The sequence below is a fragment of the Sinocyclocheilus grahami genome, unplaced genomic scaffold, assembly GCF_001515645.1.
Source record: "Sinocyclocheilus grahami isolate Dianchi unplaced genomic scaffold, SAMN03320097.WGS_v1.1 scaffold133.1, whole genome shotgun sequence".
Taxonomy (NCBI): domain Eukaryota; kingdom Metazoa; phylum Chordata; class Actinopteri; order Cypriniformes; family Cyprinidae; genus Sinocyclocheilus; species Sinocyclocheilus grahami.
The window spans coordinates 1235565-1247869 of NW_015505312.1; the positions used below are offsets into that span (position 1 = coordinate 1235565).

A 12305-nucleotide genomic window follows, 5' to 3' on the forward strand; every position below is an offset into this window, starting at 1 on the left:
CTACTATTTTTATTTAATTATATTTACATAATAATTATTATCGTATATTTAATAAAATGTTTATTATTATCATTATTATTATTATTATTATTATTATTAGGTCAGTTAAATATGCCATCAAATGAAATATCAGATGCCAAATCAAAATGCCAGATTAAAAAAAAAAAAGAACATTAGCCTTATTCGAACGCATTTTCTCCACGCGGTCTCTGTTCTGCGCATTTAGCGCGCATATTTGACGCTCTAAACGTATTTGCATTTGTTGTCATGCGCGTTTCTCATGTAAACTGTTGTCACAAGTACCTCATGCTGCTCACTCAAGACACTTGGATAATGCTTATGTCTTCTAGCTAATGCATTCCCAAATTCTCAGTTTTGTGCGATTATCTTCATTTCCATTAGTGCGTCCCTCAGCATTGTGCAGTCGGTCGCGGAAAATCCCACTTTACAGCTCCGTCTCTAATAGTGTTTACTCACAATACAACAATATGCCTAAGAAGGACAAGACGGTAGGGCTCATTACATAGTACACTGAATGTTTTATGAATATTGATATTTATTCATGCATGTGTATGAATAATTATCGGCTTAATAATGACAGTACTAAGCCATATCACCTAAATATGAGTCAAGTATATATGAGTTATATCTGCACTGTTGTTTACTTTACTGGTTTGCACTCTATCTGCCATATGCCTTGTGCTTTATATATATATTTTTACATTTTACCTTATTTGTATAGTTGTATTTTGTATTTAATCTGTATTTATGTTATCTGTATGCACCCAAGGGTCTGAGAGTAACGCAATTTCAATTCTCTGTGTGTATGTGCTGTACATGTGGAAGAATTGACAATAAAGCAGACTTGACTTGACTTGAAGTATTAGCTTTAATTCTGGTAACGTTATGATGTTCTGACTGTCAATTAATAATCCTGTAACAATGTAAAACTCTATTCTCTTTTAGAGCAAAAGCAACCCAAAACCACCGGAGACACCACCCGGCCCGGTTACTAAAGTTAAAGACGGGACAATTACAATAGCAATACATGCTAAACCCGGGGCCAAACAAAACGCAGTCACTGGTTGAGTATTGTAAATATATGAAGAAACCAACTTAGCCTTTATCTATGAGGAGTCCATGTACCATAAGCATCGTGTTTGTGACAGATGTGTCTGAGGAGGCGGTGGGGGTCGCCATTGCTGCACCGCCGACAGACGGAGAGGCCAACGCCGAGCTGCTGCGATATTTATCCAAAGTCCTGGAGCTGAAGAAGAGTGAAGTATCGTTAGATAAGGTCAGCAGCCATAAACGCCAGCTATGGTGTATTTAAATGTTTTCTGCCCACTATAATGATATGATAAACAATACGGTTTCAATTGCTTCATAGGGCTCCAAATCTAGAGAAAAGGTTATCAGGGTGACTGCAGCTGTCAGCCAGGAAGAAATCTTGAAGAAACTGAGGACAGAAGCTAGTGGTTGATACTGAAGTGGACTGTTTGTTTCGAGCCACATTTGAGCCAGGATAATAAGACAAAAATCTATCATGTTCTACATGTCACAGTTTGCATCTTAAAACCATGCAATATTATATTTAGATTTTGTCAAATAAAAAGCCTTTTTTTTGTTTTACCAGTTTTTAATTATTTTGTGTTTAATAAAGATGTTATGAGGGTAATGTTGAATGCAGGCCAAACATTTTTGTGAGGATGAGGAAATTATGATCTTTTAAATGTACAACAATATGGCTCAACAATAAGGATAGTTCAGATTTTACATGCCTTGCCAACATTGCCCATGCACCATTTTATTTTTGACTACATACAATTTGTCACAAAATACATATTTAAAATGTTTATTGTTTAAAGTTAGCATATATTTATTAATTTTTTTTCAAGATAATTATCCTGCTCCTGCCTTTTTTTTTTTATAAAGAAGTGCCTGAGGTTTAGTGACAAATGTGTTCATTAGGAGAACCTAATGAGTATGGTTCCCAGACATTCTCTATTAAGCTAAGAACCCATCAATGAATATTAAAGATTTTTACAGTCTCAATATCAGCATTATATTCGGTTTAAAATCTTATCTTTGTATCATTGGGACATTTTTTAATCATAAATGATTTATATGACACAAAAGCATTTTACAATCACACATACATATTAGTGCAAATCAGACTCTTTGAGCATTTATATTAGCTGTGATTTTCACACCATGCATGAAAAGCAAGCAAAGAAAGTATTTAAAAGTAATTGTAAAATTACAAAGGATTATAAATGAAACTATTCTTTTGTTTTTGATTATTTGCTTAAGTACATTACAAAGTAAAGGAGCAAATACTATTTTTTTCTTTTCATTTAGTGACATTTTGAGGCACCCCCACCATTAGGAGAGGAAAAGCCATGAGGACTGACACATGTTTACATTTAATAACGCAGCCGTAGCTCTGCATCCTCCTACATTCATTATTCTTGCAATATAACCTTTCCATAAATGGAAACCTCTGGTTATTTGCCTGTTCCCAGAGCTCGTTCTGTAATAAACTGATATTGCATAGGCCTTAATGAAATGAAAACAAATTATTTTCATCTAAAAATGTATCGACTTGTTGAATTAAAAATTATTTGTCAGAGATGTCCAATTTTACAATACCTTACACTTGTTATGCAATAAAACCCCACAAATAGGTCTTATTTTAAAATGAATTTGGAACATCTGTTTTGTGAATTACCAGAAAGGGTTACTGAGACCTGAATGATCAAATTCTGCTCATCAGCTACTATACATATACATATATATGATATATTCTTATAAACTGGTTGAACTCCACAGGTTGTTTCGATTTAGAATCTTAGATTTACTCCTACAAGTGACTCAAGGATTTTTCTTTCTTGTACAACTATAAGCTTGATTAAACCAAATTATGTTGTCATTAGCGCAGTCATGAAGACATATCTTGTTATTACGGGACTGTGCGGATGATTTATGCCCTGTGGATGGTGAAATCCTACCAGTAATTGAGGAGAAACGTCTCTTTTAGAGCTAAATGAAGATGAGTGGGAGGAGAAGACATGCTGGCCCTTCCTCTACTAAAATCATATTTCACAAAGCTGCCTTTCTGAAAGCCATGGAGCCACGCAATATGTCATGATTTAAACACTGCCCTGTTAATGGGATGAGTATCTATTAAAGTCATTGTGACATATGTAAATTGCAGGATTACTTCATTTAACAGCTGCCCTCAGCTATTAGCTGTGGCTTTTTCATGTAAATCTGTGCGAGTCATTGAAATTACGAATTTCTATCACATTTTTTTTAATGCTATTGATCAGGCAAGCTCTCATCCTTGACTTCAAATGCGCCCTCTGCTGGAAGTGCAGGAATATATTCAAATATGCTGGTCGTAAATAAACACCTTAGCTAAACAACACAATCTTTCGCTAGCAGCTACACTGTACTGCATAAATCTATGAATAAGATTTACATATAAATCAAAGTCTCAGTGTTTACCATGAATATTACTTTAATCTTTCTTTGCAGACATCCAAACTGGTGACTTGTTACTTATGCTCTGCCAGATCCATCTCTCCTGCTAGCATTATGTTTACAGTATAACTAAGGCAAATGATATTTCAGATCAGCCTATAGCACATGAAACCCCTCAAGCCCTTAAGACCAACTCATTGATGTATTGCACTGAGACCATTGTATATCTATAAGATCAGTTTAATATTGAATGATACATTTTTAATTACCCAAGAGGACCCGCACCACACAGATGTGTGACAACACCACATCTCCCTTCCGGGACAAGGCTACATCCTGCTTTTATTGTTAATGATGACACTATTCGGATATGAAATGAATCCAAGAGGTCTCTGCATGCAGTAAAATGTATTCTAAATTGCATTTTGAAGAAATGTTTACAGAATGAATATTTTGATTATTCAGGATCGTTCATTCATGAATGACCCATGAACATTCATTAGATTTTTTTACTATTTTATTTTTTATCCATCCAAACCATTTGTCCTATTGTATAGTTATTTATTTGTTTATTTTCGTTTTTCAAACCACTTGTTCTACTGTACGTACGATTGTGGGTTTATTTAAATACATCAACCCTACAAGTTTATTTATTTATTTTTTTTATTATTTTTTTTTTTATCAATCCATTTTCCAAACTGTTTGTCCTATAGTGTCACAGGTTTGTTTATTTTATTTTTCCAAACCACATGTCCTATGCAGGATCATGGGTTTATTTATCTATTTTATACCATTTTTAAGACAAAATCCAGTATTTGTAACACCATATTATCTGTAATACTCTTTGTAACACCAAAGATTTAAATATAATCATAATATTATGTGGCATCACTGAACAACTTACAATTTAGAAACAAAATAGGATAACTTAATAAATAATACTTAATACTGAATACTTAATAATTTCTAGAAATTAAGTATAAATAATTAAACATGAATATGTAAATGTCACAAATTTCTAAATAAAATATAAAAAATAAAATAAAAATACTTAATATTTCAATCTTAATGAATAAAAATGCATAATTTGTGATGATAACATGAATGGTGGTTTGAAGGTGGTTAAAAAACACACAAGGTTAATGCACTAATTACATTATATTAAAGCATAAATATACTTCAAATTTGAACATGAACAATTTGGGGATCCCTTGTTTTGTAAACAGAGAAGTACAGGAAATATTCTCAGATTTCAACCCCAATCAAGCGGTTTTCCATGGTTGCTCTTTTGTCCTATATTAGAGCAGATTCCCCTTCCTACAGATGCCATCAGCATTTTAATTGAGTATTGGGGTTTTTCTTCACACACCCACATAGAATATACCAACCAGCAGCTGTATACAGCCCATCTGAACATGTACATCCAGATCACGTGACAATATTCACCGGTGATATGGGAGTAGGGATGAATCGAGAGGAGATAATGAGGCCTGGTCTCTCCCACACAGGAAAAGAGAGTCCTCTACAGGGATACATCTTCAAAGAATGGATATGTGCTCTCATTTTCACACACACAAACTCATATCCTTACATAGTTACTTGGGCCCTTGTAATTAAACACTTTCTTGCCTCGATGCACACCCATAGAGTACGTATTAAATTAAGCTTAAACGGAAATAACAAACGCATTCCCACACAAACCCCTTCACGAGTCAAAAGCCGACGATTTAAATAAAGAGAAAGTCCACTAGTTTATTACTCATAATATCTGCAGTATTTTGCCAGCTTTGCAGAGGCTCCAAGACCAGCACAGGAAGCTCAGAGATCATTAAAACATGGCCTTTGAAGAGTTTCTCTATGATCTCGTAAGTGTTATTTCTCATTATTCGCTTCTTTAATCATGGCAATCCTCCAAACACAATTTCCTGCCAAAGTAAATGAGCGCCATTTATTAATGTCTGACAAAGCAGCTTATGAGAAAAACTTCACCGGCTGCTAAAGTGGCGCTCGCAAACATTCTACTGACATGAAAAGTAATGCAAAACGAGATGACAGGTTAACTCCTGGGGTGCCGATAAAATCAAATTTGCTACTGGCCGCTTGCATTGGGGCTGATCTGCCTGTCAGAATGAGGAATTGGGCAGATGTAGCAGACAGCTGTAAGTGACATGGCCTTTAAATTCAGGGGCCTGTAAGCACCAAAGGCTGTTCTGCCGTCCTGTCTCCTCAGGCCTGAGACTTGAGAAACAGCTCTGCGGTGGCCAGTAAATACATACAACTGCTGCTAGCTAGCAAGGGAATTTGGGAACCTTATGAGTGTTGCCTTGTGTCATTTGTCCTGACTGTTTAAACCTGCAATCTAGCAATTCCATTGACATTTGTTTGGCTGTGTAACACTTCTGATATACAGCTACAAAAATGGTTTATAATATAATATAATATAATATAATTAGGGCTGTCAATCGATTAAAATGTTTAATCTAATGAATCACACCCTTTTTCTGTAATTTATCGCGATTAATCGCACACTTCATGAAATTAAGCATTGACCATTTATCTTGTTTCACATGTTTATTTTGCCATCATTTGCTATATCCAGCAAAGTAAACCAAAAGATTGAAGGGTGATTCTCAAACATCTGTATTTTCTGCTAGCTAAATTTAGATGTCTTTCCAAAAAAGGACACGTAGAAACTCCAAAAGGACATTAAAGAACCAAATTATATAAGGATCCCATATAAGCACATATGAAAGAAAAAAAATCAGAATGTTATAGTATGTGTACAGTGCAACAGCAAAGAGCTTTTTTTACATTTTAGAGAAGTCAAGTTGCGATACCGAACAGGACCACATGGAGATGCCAAAAAAACCCTAAACCAACCGCTTGCTGACTGCATATATCTACTAGAGTACACTGATCCATTCAGTATAACTAAACACAGCAACATAACCATGACAAATCAAAATATTATCGTGAATGTGTGTGGAAACGAAGTGAATGTATGGAAATGTCTGTGCCTGTGCATAAATACAATGTGTGATCAGTGCGTCAAGAGCTCATACACGCATTATTATAACGGACTCACACGTGCTTACTGTACGACTCCTGTACGCCACCGCAATCGTCTTTACCTTGATTGCAGTCTTCATCCATCAAAACTTTACTAGCGACACTGGTTATCCAGTCAAGAAAACATAGTTTGCGTCTCATCTGGCCATACAGTGGTGGGATGTGTTGACAATCCATTCAGTCTGTACTTCACACAGCGCCTCACATATTCTGTGATTGTCTCTGAAAAGCGCGAGCCCTCACATGTCACACGCGCTGTGTGAAGTACAGACTGAACGGATTGTCCACCAGATTTTTGCAACGGTGCGTATTTCGTAAGCTCAGGTCACACTTGTGCATTGAATTTCTTTTGTACTAATCAGTTGTTCCACAAGGTGGCACCACTGGCCTGGGCCATAGTCTCATAGTAGAAAACAAAACTAAGACAGAACAACAAAAGCAACAAATTACCAAAGACTGCAACAACAACAAACACCTGCGCAAAGGACAGGTCCCATGGCAGGGACTGTTTTTAATGAGTGAGTCATTAAATCATTCACTCAAAGATTTGTTCAAAACACTGATTCATTCAAACAATGTTCTTCTGTCTTTGTTTGAAACTATTTTCATTTGAATAACAAAAATAGACAAAAAGAACTGGCAATATTGTATCTAAAAAGTAATTTACTCATTTTGTTAACATATTTTTCAACTGTTGAATGCAAGCAATATCACACTTGCGGATAGTCATCTAATATTTGCAATCACTGACTGTTAGAAATTGGGGTCCAAGCTGAAAGTGCAAGTTTGGAAAAGACCCATTTGAGGTTAGTGACCTCTGAGAGGTTAATTTGATTTTTTCAAGCAGGATGTAATTAGATGTTTAAGACTATCAGGGTGTGCTCCACCTGATAAGTACCTTGTCTGACTCATTTCTGAGGCAAGTTGTTTTGTGGTTTTCCCTTCTGATCAATGAGCAGATCAATGGACGGATTTTTTTCCACAGGGCTTAATTTTGACTGTCACTTTGATAAACGAAACAGTGGACGTGGAATGCCTGAAGTCCGTGTTTAAAATGGACACAATGACCAATCTGTGCACATTCAGTGCCTGTCACTTTCTGATAATCCTACATGATTGTGTTAAATGCACGATTAAGAAATAGTTCTGATCTCCTATTCTGCAACAGTGGATATGATGCACTAATGAATTAATATCTTGTGAAATATTTAACTTGCTTCGTTGAACTTCTGATTCAAAACAAACTTGTAACCATAGTTTAACAAAGTAGAAAGTAACAGCCAGTTGTTTAGCAACAAGAAACAAATCATAAATGGAACAGCACTTGCTATAGGAATGGAAAAATCATTGAAAATGCGTTAATTGTGAAGTAAAGAAGAGATCGTTTTTTTATAGTTTTGCTGAAGTTTGTTCAGGACAGTCTATTTGCTACAGGAATAGCCTATGCACAACTGATGCGCAAAAGTAAGAAGTTATTTAAATGGGATGCGTAATATCCTCTTCAAATCAATGATACACTGAGAATATACAAAACGGAATGCTTACAAATGGACAGTGTGATACAGATATAGATCTTATTCAGGGTAGCTCCATTTTAAATGTTTGACAGGAATGAAAACGAGCATGTGATAGAGAAGTACAGGGTGCTCAGTGGATCGTAGTGTGTAACAACCACAACATATCCAAAGTTCAGCTGACTAAACGTCTTTCAGAGAAAAAAGAAAGCAGTCAAAAGCTCCATAGCATTTTTTTTACTCCCTAACAGCTTTGAAAGTTGTGAGTTACGTCATCTAGGATCTTTATACAGTGAGTACCACTGTCGTTTTTATCCACGTTAAATATCATTCGGTTGAATCAATATGGCGTCTAACATGACAAAGGTCTATGGGTTAACCGTTTAAGAGAGAAAAACTTTATCCTTTCAGTGTTGATGCTTGAACAATATTCTAAACAACCAATCGTTTTAATCATGTTGTGTGTCACCTGCTGAACATAATAGGCTGTAACCATGAATTTAGCTGTCTTTGTACTTCTCTCAGTGCATGAGAGACTGATAGGTTAATTATGGGAAAAAGCATGGTATGTCAAACACTACAGGGGTTATGGGACTGGGGATGAAGTTTGGGAGGTTGAGGAGGCACATGGGGTTTTTGGAAGACATGTAGACGTGGGCAGACATAAGCGGATCCCAAGGAGACAAATGGGAATAAAATCATGCCCCATAGCGAAGACCGAATATGGCAGTGGAACAAGGGTAAAATTTTAAACCCCTTAACTCAACACTCACTGCAGTGCTAAAAATAGCTGAAGGTTTGTGCATTGCACTTGCTGTGAAAACACCCTATTTCCAAGGCCTTAGGCAAATGTCTCTGGCAGACTTTGATTTGTGTGATTTTAATCTGAATAGCTGGTTGATGGATGACGACCATCCTTTTGATCATAAACTGGCGACTTAAGCAGTGGTTTTCAGCTGTGATATGTAAAAGACAAAATTTTGTCTTGTACCAATGATCTGGACAGTTGCTACTTGTAGTTAAACCCAGTTAAATGCTTGCCAGCCTAGCCAAGAGAATGAGTGTATTTAGTAAAGCATCCAAAAATGTTTTATATCAGCCGCAGAGAATCATTTTATACATTCAAATCTCTGATTCTTCAATCTGAGCTTGTCTGGTGGATATATTTTTTAATGGGGGTTCAGGAAGATTTACACACGAAAATGGTTTTCATTCACCCATAACCTCTATTTCCGATCCAGTCCTGTTTGGGAAGAAGAACGAGTTTGCTCACCACACTGTTTGATTTATGAACTCATTGACAGGGGTTATGGGCCACATCTTTCCAGTTATAGTTTATTCCCACAGCGTATTATTTGGTCCAACAAATAAAACATGGAAGTGAAATTTTTTTTCCTGTTAACACACCCCAGTCTGTGTTTTTTAAGCCTTGTCAGAGTTGTATGGGCACAGGAGATTGGCTGAATTTTTCTAAAAACACTTGATGTGTTTGCCATTGATCAGTTATGTTTTGATACAGATATGGACTGAAGAGAGTGAGTCATATGCCTCACGCCCATTGTTAAAGAGTCCTGTTGAGAAATTGAAAAACATCACCTTTGGATAGAACTCTTGTGCAAGTTAATCCCCGGCATATAGCTGACAGAGAATTAATTTTATTTCCACAACACCCTAACTGTAAGAAATTCATGGTTAATGTGAATGTTGTCGGGCAGAAATTGTTTGATCTGCTGATACACAAATAGCCTATCAAATTCAACCTCAAAATAATTTCCTCTAAATATGACGTCACAGACGGGCAAAAATATTAGCCTATTACATCTAACCAAGAAAAAAAAGCCTTCTATTGGTCTCCTATTCACATTCCAGTGAAGCTTAGACTAGTCTAGACGTGCTTAAGTAGTGAGGTGTCTACACTTTCAGAGTGCAGATGGCTCTTGGCCCCTTGCAATTAAACACATAAATGAGAAAATTATTAAGCATTTCCCAAAATCTCTAATAAGCAAACTTCCTCTTTACATTAGCATTCAAATATTAGAATGTTCAAGTGCTCATTTGAAGTTTCAAGGAACTTTAAGGATTGAAATGCAAAATAAATCAAATAATAGACATTTAATTCATGCAACCATATAATTTCCCCAACATTTTAGGCATGTGGTTCAAATATTCAGATACGTCTGGTATAATTACTGTAACACCAGGAGCCCAATTCTATTATGTCCCTGCTGTGTATGTGAAGCATATTTAGAGTAAAGCATCTGTATTTATGTTCTGGTGTACAAAAATCATTGCTGAACACTGTATACAGATAGATAGATAGATATATATATATATATATAGATAGATAGATAGATAGATAGATAGATAGATAGATAGATAGATAGATAGATAGATAGATAGATAGAATTGTTATAAAAAATTACATATATTTTAATAGACATATATGTACTAAGGCTTATGCAAATGTTCAAAAGCTTTTCTTATACAATCGACAGAGCCCGCAGTAAAACACATAGACGGTTGTGTCCTTAGTGGAGTAAAAAAAATATAACATTCCGGGGGCAACATTAACGCATTTGATGACTTGTCTCCAGCGCATTTACGCAATGAATGATCGCGCTTACGTGCGAACGAAATCAATGTTAAAGGCGGGGCGACACCAGATCACATAAATGCGTGCAGTTTGGAGCACATAAAAGGGTGCAAGGCTTTCGAGATGGTTATTTGCGCCAAAACTTTGCATAGAGACGTATAACGGCGTTGCGCGCTCAGGTGCCAAAGCTCCCTAAATTCAGGACCATGGAGAGCTCCAGTCTGAAGACGCGCATGGCTGTGTGCGCGCTGCTGCTCTGCTTGTTGACCGGAGCAAAAGCGAACGAGTCAGAGCCAGAGATAGAGATGGAACTGGACACAAGAGCCATCAGAGACTTCTACCCCAAAGACCCAAACCTGACAAGTCAAAAACAGCTTGTGAGTAATGCATCTTTTGATGCGCAATAGACATTAGGCTATAGACAAAAGTCCCAGAACTTTTAAAAGTTTTTGCTTGATTTTTGTGTGAATTGTTATATAGCCTTATTTTGGAGTGATTTGATTTGAAAAAGAGATTGAAAGGAAACATCTTTCCAAATGTTTTGTCAAACCAGCTCGGGGCTCTGCAAGAAGTTCTGGAAAAGCTGCAGACGAAACGAATTCCACCTTGGGAGAAGAAATTTGGTCAAGTTCCCATGGTATATATTTACATTATACATGTTAACGTTGCGTATAAGTGCGCGTTGCTTGTGCTGGCGACACTTGCGCAATTGCATGGATATGCGTCTTAGCTTTTTTATGTCTGCTTATCATTTACATGTAATAGTGAAATATCTCCTCATTTATTTATTTATTTATCAATAAATAGTATTTTTTAGATGGAAATTTTAAATGTTTATAATCCATTACGTGTCTCCAACAAGTGCGCTTTTACGCACTAACGCAAATGCTGCAATGGCAAAAGTAACACGATCTATTTCTCCTGCCAGTGTGATTTGGGGGAGCAGTGCGCGATCAGAAAAGGCTCTCGAATCGGCAAGATGTGCGACTGTCCGCGCGGGGCTTTCTGCAACTTTTTCTTGTTAAAGTGTTTGTGATGGAAACACATAATTCTGGATGGATTGTAATGCGATTGAGTCCATAAGCATTATATATCATAAATAACTACAGTTTGATTTGTATTAATATTTTTTTAAGTGAAGAGACTGAAGACACTGAAGCAAAGTTGTAAAGAAATTGTTCTTCAAATATTTGCGTGATGTAAACGTGATACTGTCATATTTAATGTTAATCTGCTGTTTTGTGCATTAAAGTGCAATATAACTTGTTTTGTAAAGTTGTCTGTGTATCAGTTATTTTTATATTTGCATGATACGAATAATAGAATTATGTTTTTGATAAAAAAATATAACAATTATTTTAAAGACCAATTTTTATTTATTTATTTTGCTATAAAACTTTAAAATATAAAACTACTGATTAAGCTGATTAAGGATGATTCAAACTAGTTGGAAAGTTTCCATATAGCTAAAAAAACTAAAACAAAAAAAATGAATGAATTAAAAATAAAATAATAAAAATAAATAAACTCACAGCCTATCATTGAATGTGATTCATGCGCTCTGTATAATTAATTAAATCATGACATTTTGCATGGTTAAACTTCTGAACAGCTGTGTTTTAGCTGGATAAAAATGTCCAGAA

The 12305-nt window shown here is 35.8% G+C and overlaps 2 protein-coding genes across 2 annotated transcripts; both read left to right on the forward strand.

Moving 5' to 3' along the window:
* Positions 1 to 238: 238 nt before the first annotated feature.
* Positions 239 to 1898, forward strand: cunh15orf40 (chromosome unknown C15orf40 homolog). Its single transcript, XM_016279785.1, has 4 exons — positions 239 to 509; positions 967 to 1084; positions 1170 to 1297; positions 1391 to 1898. Exons 1-4 carry the CDS (start codon positions 354 to 356, stop codon positions 1481 to 1483), a joined length of 495 nt encoding a protein of 164 aa, XP_016135271.1. The 5' UTR covers positions 239 to 353; the 3' UTR covers positions 1484 to 1898.
* Positions 1899 to 10798: 8900 nt separating this feature from the next.
* On the forward strand, positions 10799 to 11772 carry cart2 (cocaine- and amphetamine-regulated transcript 2). Its single transcript, XM_016279786.1, has 3 exons — positions 10799 to 11039; positions 11216 to 11299; positions 11591 to 11772. The coding sequence occupies exons 1-3, from the start codon at positions 10869 to 10871 to the stop codon at positions 11696 to 11698; spliced, it is 363 nt and encodes a 120-aa protein (XP_016135272.1). The 5' UTR covers positions 10799 to 10868; the 3' UTR covers positions 11699 to 11772.
* The last annotated feature ends 533 nt before the right edge of the window (positions 11773 to 12305 follow it).